An 18,817-nucleotide genomic window follows, 5' to 3' on the forward strand; every position below is an offset into this window, starting at 1 on the left:
TAAGAAACTTACTCGAAATTATCTTGGATAACTTTAAAATGTTAAATAATGGAAGAGATTTGGGTTTGTTGTTTATGTATGAGGTACAGCTGTTTTTAGGTGTCATTTACTGTGTATTTGTACCTTTTGTACAGCAATTATATGGTTTACTAACTAAAAAATAATTCAAAATGTTAATTTCTGTAACTAAAAGAGCTATAAAATACAAATATATAAATAGAAAAAGAAAATGGTAGAGAATATATGAGTTATAAGCATGAAAATGGTAAATATCATAATTTTTTTTTTCTAGATAAAAATAATTTTCTCATGTTATATTTGATTAATGGTTGTTTAAGTAAACCATTTTACGGTCCTTTTACTACAATGATTGTGATATCAAAAATTAGGTCAGCGTCAAAGAGAAAAAGAAGATTTTTTGTGACCTTGCGCCGATCGATTTTTTAGCACCAGCGCTGATCGATTGTTTAGCATCAGCGCTGAGATTTCTTTTCTAACAGTTTTTTCTTTCTTTTTCTTTCTCCAGTATTATGGTTTTATTCTGGATTTCTTTCCTTAAGTTTCCGTGATTTTCCGTCGGCTTCTGTAATCAAAGATATATTCATTTTGCTCTGTTATTTTGTTGTAATGGTTATCGTATATTGTTTGACGGGTTCAAAAGTTAATTTTTCGGAAGGATAACCAAATAATAGAACTTTTCTCGTGTAGGCAAAACAAGTGATTACCCATTGTGATGCAGGAAAACACTTCGATTGTTAGCGAGCGCGAAACAAAATCAGCTTGATATCAATGTATTGTCATCATCCAACCAATATCCGGTCTGGATTTTATCACTGGTTTTTCTTGTAATTGTAATTTTCATATCATATTTTTTGTCGGATTAGATTATTTTCTCAAGAGCTTGTTTTGGATTTTTTTATGCGATGTACCATATCAACTGTTACGATAGTGTTTTTTTATAGACAATATTGAATAAAAGAAGTTTTAGACAAAAAAAAAAAAAAGTAAATCACTTTTTATTTTGTGTTAGTCAATCACCATGCAGTGCGCTAATTTCAAACACTAAATAATTTGCTAGACATCTTTTTTCGATAAAGCTAGTGTGTATTATCACAATTTCGAAAATATAACATATTACTAACTGAAGAGAATAGTTATATTGTTGGGGTCGGGTTTTGCAACAAACTAACCCATGAGTGATGCGTAGAGAAGGGATGTGCCTGTATAAATTTTGTAAAGCAAGCGTAGCTATGCAGTGTGATAGGCGGGGAGGCTCAATGCATGTCTTCCCTCAAGCAACTTCAACGAAAAAGATATAAAATGAAGGGGAGAACACTTCTTTTCATAAGAATAAAAAATTTCATACCAGAGAAGGAGAACTATATATAGTCCCTCTCCCAGTCCGAAGATTCCTAATACTCTTTAGTAGAAGGAAGTTTGGATCCTAGTGCGAAACTTCTGAACTCATTACCAAAGTGTTAGTAGTTTATTGGTAGTAGGACAGGATATATTGGTTCTCTTGTGCCTGGGAATTCATTTTTGGTACAAGATGCTACTATTAAGAAATTTCCAATTGCTAACTTCAGGTCTATAGAAGATTATTGATCTATGGCTCAAATTTTTCTTTCTAAAATATAACTTTTGAACTTGACCTCCACATATTTTTTGAATCATTTTTAGTTGATTGATGTCTAACTTTAACATCAAAGAATATTTCAGAAAGCTTAACATGTACGGTATCTATATATGAGGTGGATACAGGGGCGGTCCTTATATTCTAGGGGCCCTAGGCCAAAAAAAATTCATTTGTTAATGAATTTTTGCTGAATGTTTTTTAAAAGTGGGTGCCCCTAGGCGGATGACAACACTCGTGCCAGAAAAAGGTATATAATCGGATTGACGGCACCAACAGACTCTCAACGGCATGCACTCTTCATCCCTCAGCGGATCCATTCTCCGGTTATTCAGCTTTATTTTTATGCATATAGTAGATTCAATCTTCTTAGAGGTTTCATAATATTTTGTAGACAGTCGTTTCATTAAAGATCACTAGATTTTAATTTGCACGTCCGTGCGAATATTTTTCTATTTTATAAATGTATTTGATGTTATTACAAATGTTTTAAACATATAATTTTTATTTTAGTGTTATATATTGTGTAACTCTATAATATTGTTGTTTTGTATTTTTTATTCGATATTATTAATATATAGTGATTTGTTACTGCAGTTTATTTTGTTATTAATTTTTATTACTTACTAATATATTTTCGAGAAAGATACAATAAAATAACAATATGAAATAATCAAATAGAGAACCTCTTTCAAAATATGTTTTTCTCTTTATTTTATACATTTTCCATACAATATATTTTTAAATTTTATTTATTTATATTATAGAAAAGAAATATGCTGAAGATAATGTATATTTACATGTTTTGTTTAAGAAAATATACTTAACATATATCATTTTAGTATTTTACGAGATTTATAAGTAAAAACACTGTTTTGTTTAAATAATATAGCCCTATTGTTTTAGTAACTTTTATACATAGTAGTATCTATCATATTATTTTAATAAATTTTATTGATAGTATACTTTTGGATGTTATGATATTAAGTTTTATTGTATTTTAAATTAAAACTCCAAAGTATTAGATTGCTTTTATTTTTACAACATATATATGGTTAGTTTTTTGTGGTGCATTTCAAAAAGTTATTCTTTGTTATATATGATTTTATCTTTTGTAAAATTTGAAATATTTTCATTTTGAGTTTGAATATTTATTTTCAAAATTTTATATTTTGTCAAGAAAACTTTGGAAAATTATACAACTATTTTTGAGTATGGAACATTACATGAATTTTGAATGGTTTGTTACTACATTTATATTATTTTTTAAAAATTTTGAATTTTTGGTAATATTTTTTTAAACTATATCAACAGTTTTGGTTATAACTAAAATAAAAACAAATTTATAATTAAAATTTTATTTTCATTAATATTTTAAATGAATTACTAAAATTTCAAAGTTTTCTGATAACATATTTTTTAAATAATATATAAACGAAAAGTTATTATATACTATTATATTTTGTATATAAAATTTTTTAAACAATATATTATATTGTTGAGAGTTTAAAAATAATTAAAAATTTAATATATAGTTGTAGATATACAAGTTTAACCTATGTTAATACATTTATTTTTATATAAAAATATTATATAGTTTAGGAATTTTAATCGATTTTAATGATGAGTGATAATTTAGTTAAATAAAAACATTTAAAATTTTAAAAATATAAATTTGTCAATTTACATATTTAATATAATTTTTCATATTTAATTCCTATAGCACTGCTATTTTTATATAATACATAATATAATTATAGAATTTATAAAAAATAGTATAGAATTTTTATTCTCTTATATTATAATAATATTTCAGTTAACATTTATTTATAATAATATTGTATTTCTAATTAAAAAATTTATTAATGTGTTATTTTTTAAAAATACTTGAATTTTTAAGTAACATTTTGTTAGATTCTTTCTCAATAGATTTTTTTATAATTAAAATAACAAAATTTAAATTTATAGTTGGTTTATTATTAATGTAAACTAGGTTTTTTGTCTGCACATGCGGACATAATTCTTTTACGAATACTTATTAGTTTATAATTTATTAATTCAAAAACCAGTATGATAATATATGAAATTTCATCAATATATATATATATATATATATATATTATTGTATTAAATTTTTAAAACGCTCACATATTAAATATATTTTATAAAATATTCTTATTCAAATGTTTTTTCTCAATTAATTTTAATTATATTTTTTACATCATAATTTTAAAAATATTTTTTGCAGATAACAACACAATATATAATAATTATCTTATTTTTAGAAATATATTTTATTTTGAAAAATTTGTTATATAATTTATAATAAATTACCTAATATAACTTATAAATCTAATATTATTTATATAAAATTTGTTTTAATTAATTATATGATGAATTATTTACAAAATTTTATTTTTCATTAATATATAACTACACATCTTTGTTTTTTAAACTTAATCAAAGAAGGAATAAAAAATGATGTTTGTGAGAACATATTGAAAATAGAAACTATAACAACATTTTTATCTACTAATAATAGCAATCCCAATTAATTCAAAAGGTTGTGAATTCCACTTATGTTGAAAGGTTGTGTTTTTTCAACAACTAAAAGTTGTGCCTTTTTATTTAAAAATGTCTATTTATATTGAAAGAATGTGACCATTTATATTGAAAAGTTGTGATTCTTCATATAAGTATTATTACAAAAAGACACAACCTTTTAATTCAAAAGATGTGACTCTTCAAACAAATTTTTGAAAATCTATAAATAGTCCAATGTACATGTCTTCTCAAGGCATAATTTTCACTAATCAAGCAGGGGCGGAGCTAGAGAAAAAAATTGTGGGGGGCAAAATAAAATTATGCATAGAACTAAGGATAGGTTTGTTAAAAAATAGGGGGGCAAATTGAAAACTAGTCAATGTTTTACACTGAATCTTTAAAATGAGTTGGGGGTAGCTGCCCCCCTGTTATTCAATGTGGCTCCGCCACTGTAATCAAGTAAAATGGTGAAGAAAAAAAAAATTAATAATAGCAAACCCAAACAATGTTGAAAAGTTGTATGTTTTATAAGAATTTTATTTCTTGTTAAAAGTTGTGTCTTTCCATTATATATTAAGATATGTCCTTTCATTATTTGTTTCAAGAGTTGTGTATTAGTTAGTATTTAAATTAAAAAGATGTAATTATTTAAATGAAAATTGTGACTATTCATATATGTATCATTTCAAAATAACTACCTTTAAATTGAAAAGTTGTGACTATTCATACAAGTATCATTTCAAAATAACCACCTTTAAACTGGAAAAAATGTGACTATACATCTATATGAAAGTTGCATTTCTTAATTTTTTATATGAAAAGTTGTATTTATTAGTATTGAGATGAAAAATTTTGTCTTTTTGTTTTTATTTTGCTCATATCTATTTATTAATATTTCATAAATATTTGCAATTGTTTTATTTCTAAAAATCAGTGCATTGGTTTATATGAAAATTTGAATCTCTTAAGTTTTATACATAAAAGTTGCATCTCTTAAATGTTTTACATGAAAAACCCAAACAATGTTGAAAAGTTGTGTTTATAGGAATTTTATTTCTTGTTAAAGTTGTGTATTTTCGTTATTTGTTTCGAGAGTTGTGCATTAGTTAGAATTTAAAATATGTAATTATTTAAATGAAAATTTGTGACTATTCATATTTATATCATTTGAAAATAATTACATTTAAATTTGAAAAGATGTGACTATTTAAATTGAAAGCAATGACTATTCATATAAGTATCATTTCAAAATAATCACCTTTAAATTGAAAGATGTGACTATTCATATATATAAATAAAGTAAAAAAAAATGACATAAATTTTCATTTCAATACCAATAAAAATAAATTTTCATAAAAAAACTTAAGAGACACAATTTTCATATTAACAATGATTAAAAAATGATAAATATTTACGTGGTGTCATCAACGAAGAGGTACAAATGTGTTGTAATTTAAGAGATATGAACGCATCGTAATCTAAGAGGTATGAACGTGTGTGATCCAAGAGGTACAAACATATCATGATCCAAGGAGTATGAACGTTTTGTGACTGAAAGGATGTGAATGTATTTTGACCGAAAATATACAAAACGGTCGTGACCGAAAGGATGCCAATTAATGATCATAAACGAAAAAGTGTGAATGGATCTTGACCGAAAGATGTGAAATTAATATTGACTGAAAGGGTGGAAACAGATCTTGACCATGACCAAAAGGGTGCAAATTGGTTATGACCGAAAGGGTGCAAATGATCGTGACCGAAAGGTTGCGATTGGATCGTGACCGAAAGATTGCGATTGGATCGTGACCAAAGGGTGCAAATGGTCGTGACCGAAAGATTGCAAATTAGCTATGACAAAAAAGTGCAAATGTGTCGTGACTCGTAACCGAATGAGTGTGAATGAATCGTAACTGAAAGAACGTGAATGGATCGTGAGTGAAAGAGTGCAAACGAGTCGTATCCAAAAGAGTGCCAATGAATCATGGCCGAAGAGGTAAGAATGGATCGTGACTGAAAAAGTGCGAACGAGACATCACTGAGAGAATGTTAAAGGTCAACTATGGTGCTAGTGATATATGAGTATGACCTTTTCTCGACAACATAAAAAGTCTATTCAAATTAGAATATATCATTTTTTTAATATTTCTTAGATTTTGCATGTTTTTATCCATCCGGAAACTTTTTTGTCTTATGGTCAATCATGGTGCTGCTGATATAAGAGTATGACCTTTTCTAGACAACATAAAAATGCTATCCAAACTAGAATATATCATTTTCTTAATATTTCTTAGATTTTGCATGTTTTATCCATCCGGAAACTTTTTTGTCTTATGAATCTCAATTTCAATTTACACCCTTTCGTTCACGCCATTTACTGTTTTTCAGTCATGACACATTCATACCTTCGGTCAAGGAACATTCGTCCACCCCTTGGAACAAGTTCATACCTCTTGAATCACATCATGTTTGTATCCCTTAGTTTATAACGTGTTCGTACCTCTTAGGTTATGAATCGTTCGTACTTTTTCGTTGACGACCCAACCGTCTAACGTAAACTATACATTTTTTATTTAAAAAGATTTTTATGTTTAGTAAGAGATTTTATTTATTTATTATAAATTGATATAACTTAAAATTTTAGAGTAACTTACATAAAATAATAAAAAATATATAATTTTATTAGTATTGATGTATTTGTATTTTAGTTGTAATTTTAAATTATAGAATATACATTTTTAATATTATCTACAAGTAAATATAAACACATATGTTCTACGTTTTGACATGATAATTTTTGAAATTAAAATTATTTATTTATATAATATATAAATTATAATATGATATATTTATTTATAAAAATGAGTTCCCACGCGATATCGCGTGGGTTCCTTACCTAGTCTTGATAATATGAGTTCATAAAATAAACCATTAAAATATGTATAACACTATTGCATCAATGGGAGCATTGAGATATACACTAATTACATATATATTTTATAATATGTTTCTCTTTTGGTTAATTTTTATTTTTATTTTAAATATTTTTTTGATTAACTAATGTCTAAGCTAATTATTCATTAAGGGTACAACGATTTAACCGTTCTAACTTTTAACGTGGGAGCTCTAATGCGAAAAATCACTTTGCAAATAATAATGTAGATAAAATAGATTACAACATATATTAATTATATATAATATTAGTTAACTATATCTTTTATGTATTAGCATTCGCATATTGTTATAACATAAGATAGATTATGATAAATATCACTTACATATTCTATTTATACTATTATTTAACTGTAATATAAAAAAATTACTCAAAAATATAGATAATCTTGATTTATAGTATAGATTATATCCTAACACTTACTAATACTTAATTTAAAATAATAATATTATCCAAATTAATGAACTACTGATTCAGCTAAAAATTGTTAAAACATGATAAATAATCAAAATTCATTAAAATCATGGAGAATATGACAACTAAGCAAATTTACTTCTCAAATAATAGTATAGATAATCAAATATGTCATATTAACTAATTATATTGACTTGTTAATAAAATATGTCATATCAACTAATTCTTTTTTTTTCGGCAAACGGCTATTCTATTACTCAAACTTGAGGTGGTCTGGGAAGCCAGACCGGAATAGAACAACCAATAAAACATAAGGATCTATGAAACGAACGTGCATTCCTAGCTAACGAATCTGCAATCTCATTCTGCGTCCTTGGAAAGTAACTGATCTTGAAGTCCGAAAAACATAACCGAAGAGTTTGAATGATTTCCAGTTCAGTTGAGAAGCTGGGCCAATCTTGCGGCTGTTCTATCATTGCAATCAGGTCCTTGCAGTCCGTCCCAAACCTCTGACAGGTCGAGTGTTGTATCATACTCTCCATTGCCCACTTTAGCGCTTCCAGTTCCGAGTGCAGCGGTGTCTCTCTTCTCCGCAAGTTCCTTGACCCCATGAGCTGTATCTTCCCCATTGTATCCTTCCAAACCCATCCCATTCCACTAAACTGAGTTGTGGAGGTCCATGAACCATCCACCATACAAATATTACCCAAGCTTAAGGCTTGTGTTTCTTCATCCGTCTGTGCATGTGGTGGAGTCGGTACAGTGTCTCTTGCATTATACCAAGCTTGGCACTCACCCTCTGCATACCTAACTAGTTCCAATGGATCTCTGTCTATGCCTTTAAACAGCTTATCATTCCTAGCTTTCCAAATGTACCAAATTATCCAAGGATAAGGATCTCTATCATCATCTGGCTCCAGAATAACATTCTTTCTCCAAAAAAAGTAGTCCATATTAGCATAAATACTTGGTACAGGGAAAATTTCAGAACTTGACGGCGTTGATGATAATTCTCATGCTTGTAAGGCCGGTGGACACTCGAAGATAACATGAGTAACGGTCTCTTCTGGTGCTCCACATCTTGGGCAGTAATTGTCACAGCGCATATTGCGGCGTACCAGATTCCTTGTTACAGCAACCTGTCCTGATATTAATTGCCATATAAGATGACAGATCTTTTGTGGCGCATTCACCTTCCAAGCAAAGGCTTGAAGTTTTGTAATGCTGGGCTGTATAACTTCTAAATCCTCCTCCTCTCTCATCAAGTTTGTAGCAACCCAATATCCCGACTTAACAGTATATTGTCTGTTCTTTGTGTAACTCCAGCAAAATGTATCCCGTCGATGAGTATAGCTTATGGCCAAACTCAGAATCATCGGAATATCCTCTTGATCTACATATTGTTCCAGGAGTCGAATATCCCACTCCTTTGAAACAGGATTTATAAGGCTGCTTACGAGCATCTTTGGGTTCAATACTGGAGCCCGGGCCCGTGCCGGTCTAGCTGGCGTCGAAGGGATCCAAAGATCCTCCCACACATTGATTTCGTACCCTGGATGCACTTTGCTTCTGATGCCCAAAAGTAATAGCTTCCTCGCAGCAGTAATACTTGTCCATACATACGATGGGGTATCTGCTGTGGCCATTCGCAACGGCGAACTCAAACAGTAATATCTTCCCCGAAGAACTCTCGCTACAAGTGAATCCGGAAATTGAACAAGACGCCATAGCTGCTTAGCTAAAAGAGCTAGATTAAATTCATGGATCATACGGAAACCAATTCCTCCCTCCTCTCTAGGTGCACACATCTTTTCCCATTTTGCCCAATGGATTCCTCTTTTTGGAGGATTCGAGCTCCACCAGAACTGTGCAATGGCACTTGCTAGGTTCTCACATATCTCCAAAGGAAGTAGAAAGCTGGACATGACATAGGTCGGAAGAGCTAGCAATATTGATTTAATCAGAACCTCCTTTCCTCCCTTCGATAACCATCTACCAGTCCAGCCATTCACTCTGTGTAAGAGCTTGTCCTTTAAGAAAGCAAATAATTTACACTTTGATCCACTGATGTCCTCTGGGATTCCTAAGTATGAGCCCATCGCACCTTCATTTTGTATACCAAGAGTATCCTTGATTTGCTGCCTATCAGTCGCTGGAACCCTTTTACCGAAGAGTAATGAGGATTTGTCAAAATTAATACGTTGACCTGATGCTTTCTCATATTTCCTTACTACTTTCATAATTTCTTCACATTCACGGGGCTCCGCCTTGCAAAAGAAAAGGCTATCATCAGCAAAAAGAAGGTGAGATACAAAGGGGCAAGCACGAGCGGCTCGCATCCCCGTTATCTTCTCTTGATTCTCTGCTTGATTAAGAAGGCTAACGAGCGCTTCCGTGCATAGAATAAATATGAAAGGAGACAAAGGATCTCCTTGTCGTAAACCTCTCCCAGGGACAATGTTACCCCTCGGTTCTCCATTCATGAGGACTTTATACTTGACCGAGGTAATGCATCGCATAATCCAGTCAATCCACATTTCTGCAAAACCCATCTTCCTCATGACTGCCTCAATGAATGACCACTCCATCCTATCATATGCTTTGCTCATATCCGTTTTTATGGCCATTCGTTTAACCCGTCCTCCCGGTTTAGTTCTCAAAGCGTGGAACATCTCCTGAGCTATCATGATATTATCTGTAATCTGTCTACCAGCAACGAAGGCTGACTGGGTCTCTGATATCCGCTGTGGAAGAACCTTCTTCAATCTTTGGCATAAGACCTTAGATACTATCTTGTAGCTGACATTGCATAAACTGATAGGTCTAAACTTTGTCATCTCATTCGGCTTCGTTGTCTTAGGGATTAAACAAATGTTCGTGTCATTCAGTCCCTGTGCCATAGTCCCCTCAAAAAGAAACTGATTAACCATACGAGTTAAATCATCTTTTACAATATCCCAAAATTGGTGATAGAAGAGAGCTGTCATTCCATCCGGTCCTGGAGCTTTCTCTGGATGCATAGCAAACAGTGCTAATTTGACCTCCCATTCAGTCACTGGAGCAGTCAGGTCCTCATTTATTGCCCCAGTAATCGTAGGGGAGATTTCAGATAACGCTTCAGCTATATCCTCAGGGTTGGATGACTCAAATATTTGTCGGAAATAAATAGTAGCAATGGCTACTAATCCTTCCTCATCCTCCACGACATTCCCATTTTCATCCAGAAGTTGTGTTATCCTATTCTTAGCTCTTCTCTGCTTTACCAGCGCGTGGAAATATTTTGAGTTCCTATCACATTCCCTTAACCAAAGTACCCTACTCTTTTGTCTCCAAAACATCTCTTCTGCCTTAAGAGCAGTAGATAATTCCTTCAGAGCAGCTGTTATTTCCTCAGAGGTAGCCTAGTCATTCGAGTATAGGTCTTCCACCTTTTCTTTAAGCTCTTCTACTAACTTTGCGGAATTCACATTGTTTTGTCTCCTCCAATGGCTTAAAGCTTTCATACAACTAGCAATGTGTTCCATAATATTCGCCTCCGGAGACAAGTCCTCCGCCTTAGTTCTTCATTATCCAGCCAGCGTTTGTCAAATTTAAACTTCTTTTTTCTCCTCACTGGCTTTGTTAAAATGTCTGCTAGGACCGGACGATGATATCCGATCCCCAAAGCCTGAGATATCTGACAGTTGAGTGGGGAAACTTTTCATGCCAATCCTCATTCCCCACTGCTCTATCCAAACGACATCTAAAAGTCGTCCCTCCTGATCTTTTCCCTACCCATGATAGCATATTTCCGGTAAATGAAAATTCCAGCATACCACAGTCAGTGAGCATTTGCTTGAAAGGCAAGAAAGAGCTATCTGAGCGTCTTCTGCCTCCCACTTTCTCACTATGATCAGTTATTTCATTAAAATCACCTATCATGAATCATGGTCCATTTCGTGTTGTTGAGAAACGCGTAAGACGTTCCCAAACCTGATCCCTACGTTCTAAAACAGGGTCTCCATAAACAAATGTCATAAAGACTTTTATTCCGTCAATGACTGCCTCAATGTCAATCATTCTGTTATTCGCAAATAAAACATTAACTTGATATTCATCCCTAAATAAAAGAGCTAAACCTCCGCTGAGACCAAGTGGCTCAACGGTAAACAAGTGATCAAATCCTAAGTCGGCCTGAATGTTTTGCAACAGCAGCCGCTTGTTCTTCGTTTCAGAAAGGAATACAAGTCCTGGGTGATGCTTCTGACACATCTCCGTAAGGCGTCGAACCGTGAGGTCATTCCCTATCCCTCGACAGTTCCAACTGAGCGTCCTCATTGACACTTGTGTGATGAGTTTTTGAAACTCATCAAATCCTCATGCTTTGAAGAACTCTCTTTGATCTTCCTTGTTCCTTGGCGATGTCGCCTTGAGCTTTCTGCTCCATGTGCAAGTGCACTAGCTGGCGACGATCGCTTAGTTGGGGATCCCCTACAAAGGATCTCAAATTTCCGACTGGGAATGCCCAATGGAGCACTTCGTTTCACTCCAAGTTTCCTGTTTCTTGTCGACTTCGTACCAGAAGTTCTTTCCTTCACCTCCGGAGGTTTATCCCTACCGCCATTGTCTTCCATCTCCATAAGGTCTAAGCCAAGAAGATCATCCTCATTACCTTCAGCTTCTAGCATATCTCCATCTTGTTGATCCACCAGCTCCATGTCATGTAAAGCCTCGATGATTTGGTCCTTAGCTCCCGAAGGTTCCGTTTCTCTCAGTGGAGAGAACGTGAGAGAACGAGCATCTCCTCTGGCACGAAGAGTTACATTCTCCACCATAGGAGGCTCACGCACTGGAGTGACAATTGTGCTCGCCAACTTCCTACTTGACCCGCCAGCATTACTCGGAGCTGAGACATGTTCATACGGAACAATCTTCCGAGATGTTTATACGTGTTCGGAATGAGTCTGATCAACGTCAGATGCATCAGCTCTCCTCGACTTAACCCTCCATGCTTGTTCCTTACTCCGATCATAAGGACCATGCCGTGTTCCACCATCTCTATTGGTCCGATTGTATTCATGACGGCGTCGCATGACCCTATCACTGTGATGACCTTGTTGATCTATGTTCTCCCAAGCGCGAGACTTAGAGCCCATGTTCTCATAATTGCTCCCATTGAAGTTGGTACGTAGATCATCTCGTGTAGGTTGCGAAGAGGCATATCGATGTTGTGGTTCCTTTCCCATCAGCGAAGACTGACGAGAGGATTGCTGCGAGGACTGCGTGTGTGACATCTGTTCTTGAGGGATCTGTACACGCGAGAACACGCCTGGTCGCTCTAGCCGTGGTTGGATCCTTGCTCTGATGTCAAGAGAGGGGCAATATCTTTTTTCATGAGACATCATTCCACAGATAGTACAATGCTTGAACAGCATATCATACTTAATCTTAATTGTAACCTCGTCACCTTCATACTCAACCTTTCTTGAGAACTTCAACGGCCGGCGAGAGTCTACCGCGATGAGCATACGGCCCTCAGTTAGCTCTAGAGTATCTATATGACCAATGCGTCCCCCTATGTTCCTCAGGTTTGTGTCTGTCCACAGATGTAGAGGAAACCCAATCAGGTGAACCCAAAATGGAATGATCCACGGGTAGTCGTCGTGAACGATAGGTTCCCAGCGAACAAGTACGAACATACAAAAGTTGTAATGAAATGGCCCCTGCCTTAGAACAAATTTTAGATCCTCCTCTGATGTAAAGTTAAGCAAAAATTTCTCATTCCCTAGATCATTTGCCGTGATTTTGTCAGCCAAACCCCACTGAGCTGGCATTGTTTGAAGGAGCTTCTCCACACTCTGTTTTCGGTGGTTAAGAATCTTTCCGATCAGAGAGAGGCCGAACTCCTTGATGAGATAGGAATCATCACGATCCAACAATTTAATTGGCGCATCATCATCATCTTCGTACATGATCCCTTCACCCTTAGCATCGGCCTGATGAGCCGACTCCATGCGAAACGAAGGTCCCATACAACGATATGGAACGAGATAGACCAATGAGTGTAAATCACACCAAGGCGATTCCGTTAGAGAAACACACACGCAAAACGAGCGCAAAGCTTATGAATAATGAGCGTCAATGGACGTAGAAATCAGAGTGATGATATTTCAATGGAAATAATCGATCAGATCTGACAACCCCCTTGCTATCTCCGCAAACCCTAGCCTTTAGATACCAGAGCGTGTCGACAAAGATCGTACACGACTGATCAGGTCTAAGATCGTAAACGGTGGACGCGACAAAGATCAAGTACACGACTAGTGATGTTGACGAAGCCGCCGTGAGAATCAGCGATGCTCAGATCTGAAAATCACCTTCCCCATCGCCCTAGCCCTAGCCACTAAGTATTTTTTACGTATGCCTCAACTAATTCTTTAAGTGGTTCTATTATGACTTGTTAATTATAAATAAAAATATGGTCCTAAATTAATGGATTAGATGAGTTATAATTTGAAAAAATTTACTACCAAAAATCGGATTTTCGCCACACATAAACAATAAATCTCTTTATGTAATATTCTACTAATTCCTAAGCTATCTATAATATATGTTATATAACACACAAATAAACATGATATATAGATTGTTACAAATCACACTCACACAAGCAACCAATCAAGGCTCATTACTTTTCTGGGACACAATCAATATACATAACTCAAATAACTTTTGCACATGTATACATGAATATGGGCCAGAAAATAGAGATGCTCAAAATTATAATTGAAAAGGAGAATAAGAACAAATGGTTAAACAACATAGAAAAGATGCTAGTTCACGATAACCATTGATATGCCATGAACAAAAACAACGAATGTGTTAGAAGAAAGGAATCATTAAGCCCATTTAGCCAATAAAGACATGAGACCAGCACCAAGAAGAAGAGCAATGTGGGCCATGATTTGAAGCCCAGTATTGGATTGCATCTTAGGGTGCATGAAGTCTGCTGCGAGAAGGTCGACCAGAGACATGTAGATGAGAATACCTGCGGATGCAGCGTTCAATACTCCTTGAACGATCAGAGCCGTTGGAGAAGACTCATCGTACGTATCTGATATTCCCATTCCGACAACGATACCTATTGGTGTTGTTACCGCGAAGAACGTCGACATTATTGTTACTGACAAACACTTGAATTTTCCCTTCAATAACAAAAAAAATCGAAATCGGATTGTTATTATGAATTTATGACTTTGGTATTTTTACTGTTTTGCTATTTTGGAACTAAACAATACAAGTTGATAAAAGTCAAAAGGTGAATGACCACTATGCAATAATGTTAACTCTTTAAAATATACATGTCGACAGATAAATGCTAGTATCATCACATATGTGTCGTATACGGACTGAGTTTATACTGATCGAGTATATAGAGCTTAATTAATGAAAGTCAAGGAATAAATAGATAAATGAGAAAAATACCTGAGCAATACAACCACCAAGGCCAAGACCTTCGAAGCATTGATGAAACATTAAGGCAATGAAGAGAGCTTTTGCGGCTTCTGGACTCTGTGAAGCTCCAAGTGATATTCCTATTACCACTGAATGTACAATTATTCCCAGCTCCAGTACCTACTTTGAGTATTTTTTTTTAGAGCCAACAAAAATGGGCACAAGACTACCATTTCTGAGATATATAGAAAATTTTACATTACATGTTATATTATTTTTTAAGGTTTCGGGCAAAATAAAGTTACAGTACGTGATATAGTTTTCGGATTTTCGATGCATTCCGAGTTATGGAATTAATCTTCTTCTTTATTTTTTAATTACACTCTAAAAATGATATGTCAAAGCCAGGGCCGGCCCCGAGATTTTGGGGGCCTTAGGCGATATTCATAAAGATTTCATTGAAAAAAAAATTTAAGAAAATTTGGGGGCTTTTTTTAAAAATTTGGGGGCTTATGTTTATGTAGTTTTTTTCAAAAAATTTGGGGGCCCTAGGCGAATGTTTCATCCGGCTTTGCCCAGGACCGGCCCTGGTCAAAGCTAACATTATATCTGAAAAGTTCTTATTTGGAATATGGGCACCAAACTACATGTGATGGTTTTCTTAGAGAATCAAACCTCACATGGTCCGAATCTAAACAACCAGCGTTGACAACAAATGAACTCGCAGAAATGCATGAACTTGTAGATTTTGTTTTCTAAATTATCCTGAAAAAATCGATTCATGTTGAAAAACATACATCGATGCATGCACTAATTTTTTCTTGGAAAACTATGCTTACTGAAAATGTAATTAACAAAAATGGCTATTTTGTTACATCAAAAATACTTAAAAACTTTCAAAAAATGTTAACAGTATGCGTTTCCATGTAGTATAGTATAGAAAAATGAAACGAATTAAACTAGAAAACACAAACTCTATGATTGTAAAACGTGGAGCTCAATCAACAAACCTGTGCAATAATTCTTGTCCTGAGAATCTGGACCTTGGCAGAGTCCACGGATGGCTCACCGGACTCTCCATCAATGATCGTTTTCGACGCTTTGCAATGCGATTTATAGAAACTCGAAGTAGCAAACGTATCAACGGACAGCGTCAAGATCGCTGCTACCATGGCGATGAATCCAGTGAACGGAAACTCCCACGCTTCCGACGTGAGGCACGGCGAGTTAAGCATCACGTAAGCCTCAGGCAAGACGTGCATGAATCCGGTAGACAGGATAACTCCGGCAGCGAAAGCTTTCGTGACGAAGAAGAAAGATGTCTCGGGACGCAGAGAAGGGAAGACTTTGCCTAAGAGAGGGAAGAGAACACCGATCACTCCGGCGAGTAGAACGGCTGGGATGGCTGCTATTTTGTATTTGCGAGCTCCGGCTTTGTTTTCGTGGTCGTCGTCGTGTGAGCACTCGCATTGAGGCTTCCCGGAATGTGAATGGCCCTCATGGCTATCCTGAGCTTGAGCAACGGCGATCAGGAGGAGGGAGATGGAGATGAAGAAGAGTAAGAGTTTCACGTTTTTCATCATTATGTCTTTGTATAGTTTAGGGTTTCTGAGAAGAGATTTTTTTGATGATGAAAAGAAGAAACAAATTGGTAGGGAAATGGAAGTATATGAATGTGAGTATATATTTATATTATTAAAAGAAAAGTATCCATTTGAAAATGTTCTTACTTCATTAATTAAACTCCCTATTTTTCTGCTTGTCTTTTCAGTTGCATTTATGAAATATCCTAAAACGAATAAAACTGCCTAATTTATTATTTGTCTTTTCAGTTACATTAATGAAATATGTTTAAATGAATTTAAACTTCATATTTTATTGTTTGTCTTTTTCAGTTACATTAATGAAATATCTTTAAATAAATTTGGACATAATCTATATTATTAAAAGAGAAGTACCCATTTGAAAATGGTTTTACTTCATTAATTAAACTCCTTTTTTTTTTGCTTGTCTTTTTCAGTTGCATTTATGGAATATACTAAAACGAATAAAACTACATAATTTATCACTTGTCTTTTTCAGTTACATTAATGAAATATGCTTAAATGAATTTAAACTTCCTATTTTATTGTTTGTCTTTTTCAGTTACCTTAATGAAATATCCTTAAATAAATTTGGACATAATGTCATTTAATCAACTAAAAAAACTCATGAGTTATCCTTACGTGCATAATTTTAATAATGGAGATTTTTAAAAACGTGCATCATTAAAATGTTACCTAAAACATGCAACACTAATATATAACATGCATCAATAAAATTAGAATTTGACTCACACAATTGTACGGATATTATTTTCAGTTGATTAAATTTAAAAATAGTTATTTATTCAAAAAATATTTAAGAATGACTATATTTTTAAAAATTATATGGTATTATTTGCTCATAACTCATTTGTCATTTGATAAATTGTTAGAAAGAAAATTTTAGCATAATATAACTCAGTTGTCATTTGCTAAATTTATGGTTTTTATTTATATTTTTTATTATTTAATTATAATATTTTCATTTTATATTTTAAAGATAAATGAATTTTCTTTCAAACAATATTTTTGTAAATGTATTTTTTTTAAAACTATATTATTAAAAGATAAGTACCCATTTGAAAATGTTCTTACTTCATTAATTAAACTCATTTTTTTCTTGTCTTTTTCAGTTGCATTTATGAAATATCCTAAAACGAATAAAATTGCCTAATTTATTACTTGTCTTTTCAGTTACATTAATGAAATATATTTAAATAAATTTAAACTTCCTATTTTATTGTTTGTCTTTTTCAGTTACCTTAATGAAATATCTTTAAATAAATTTAGACATAATGTCATTTAATCAACCAAAAAAACTCATGAGTTATCCTTATGTGCATAATTTTAATAATGGAGATTTTTAAAAACGTGCATCATTAAAATGTTACCTAAAACATGCAATACTAGATGAGACAAAAAAAAAACATGCAGTACTAATATATAACATGCATCAATAAAACTAGAATTTGACTCACACAATTGTACGGATATTATTTTCAGCTAATTAAATTTAAAAATAATTATTTATTCAAAAAATATTTAAGAATGACTATGTTTTTAAAAATTATATGGTATTATTTGCTCATAACTCATTTGTCATTTGATAAATTGTTAGAAAGAAAATTTTAGCATAATATAACTCAGTTGTCATTTGCTAAATTTATGGTTTTTATTTATATTTTTTATTATTTAATTATAATATTTTCATTTTATATTTGAAAGAAAAGTGAATTTTCTTTCAAACAATATTTTTGTAAATGTATTTTTTAAAAAATAATCAATTAAAATTGTTATCATTGAATATCATTATTTTTGACATAATTTGAGTTTTCGTTTACATCAAAACTTATCATATTTTAGGATAATTTTAATTTAAAATGTAATTTTCATATTTTTCAAACAAATTCTAAAAATATTTTTTAAATATATTGTTATAATTGTTAAAAAAAAATATTGAGTTACATTTCAAATAAAAAGGTAAAGATATTAAAAATATTCTAATTAAAATATGTAAAATTTAATATAGTTTTAAGGAAATGGTCAAAAAAAAAAATTACACATAAAATAATCATGATTTTTGTTAACTGTGCGGATCATTATTTCTATGATATCGCACACGAAAGCAAAATTTCTGTTTTTAAAATTATCTAATTAACTCTATACTCATTTTTTATATATTTTTTATATGATATCACACATTCGTAAAATAATAGATAGTTTAAGATGCAAAAAAAAATATTTACTTAATGAATA

General features: G+C 32.6%; 2 protein-coding genes across 2 annotated transcripts; both read right to left on the minus strand.

The window, feature by feature from the left end:
* Nucleotides 1-8,557: 8,557 nt before the first annotated feature.
* Nucleotides 8,558-11,861, minus strand: LOC125585795. Its single transcript, XM_048755481.1, has 5 exons — nucleotides 11,663-11,861; nucleotides 11,360-11,430; nucleotides 9,966-10,945; nucleotides 8,738-9,704; nucleotides 8,558-8,683 (listed from the first exon to the last, which is right to left on the minus strand). The coding sequence occupies exons 1-5, from the start codon at nucleotides 11,859-11,861 to the stop codon at nucleotides 8,558-8,560; spliced, it is 2,343 nt and encodes a 780-aa protein (XP_048611438.1).
* A 2,427-nt stretch (nucleotides 11,862-14,288) lies between these two features.
* Nucleotides 14,289-16,730, minus strand: LOC106379157 (zinc transporter 3). Its single transcript, XM_013819172.3, has 3 exons — nucleotides 15,989-16,730; nucleotides 15,009-15,158; nucleotides 14,289-14,728 (listed from the first exon to the last, which is right to left on the minus strand). The coding sequence occupies exons 1-3, from the start codon at nucleotides 16,559-16,561 to the stop codon at nucleotides 14,423-14,425; spliced, it is 1,029 nt and encodes a 342-aa protein (XP_013674626.1). The 5' UTR covers nucleotides 16,562-16,730; the 3' UTR covers nucleotides 14,289-14,422.
* Nucleotides 16,731-18,817: the final 2,087 nt, after the last annotated feature.

This window comes from Brassica napus, chromosome C4, assembly GCF_020379485.1.
Source record: "Brassica napus cultivar Da-Ae chromosome C4, Da-Ae, whole genome shotgun sequence".
NCBI lineage: Eukaryota > Viridiplantae > Streptophyta > Magnoliopsida > Brassicales > Brassicaceae > Brassica > Brassica napus.

Coding starts and splice junctions, on each gene's coding strand:
- LOC125585795 (XM_048755481.1), bottom strand. CDS start 11,861: ATGAGGACGCTCAGTTGGAACTGTCGAGGGATAGGGAATGACCTCACG. Junction 9,705..9,965: donor TTACGACAAGGAGATCCTTT/GTCTCCTTTCAT, acceptor CTTCGGTAAAAG/GGTTCCAGCGACTGATAGGC. Junction 8,684..8,737: donor TTCAAGCCTTTGCTTGGAAG/GTGAATGCGCCA, acceptor ATATCAGGACAG/GTTGCTGTAACAAGGAATCT.
- LOC106379157 (XM_013819172.3), bottom strand. CDS start 16,561: ATGATGAAAAACGTGAAACTCTTACTCTTCTTCATCTCCATCTCCCTC. Junction 15,159..15,988: donor GGACAAGAATTATTGCACAG/GTTTGTTGATTG, acceptor TACTCAAAGTAG/GTACTGGAGCTGGGAATAAT. Junction 14,729..15,008: donor TTGGTGGTTGTATTGCTCAG/GTATTTTTCTCA, acceptor TTGTTATTGAAG/GGAAAATTCAAGTGTTTGTC.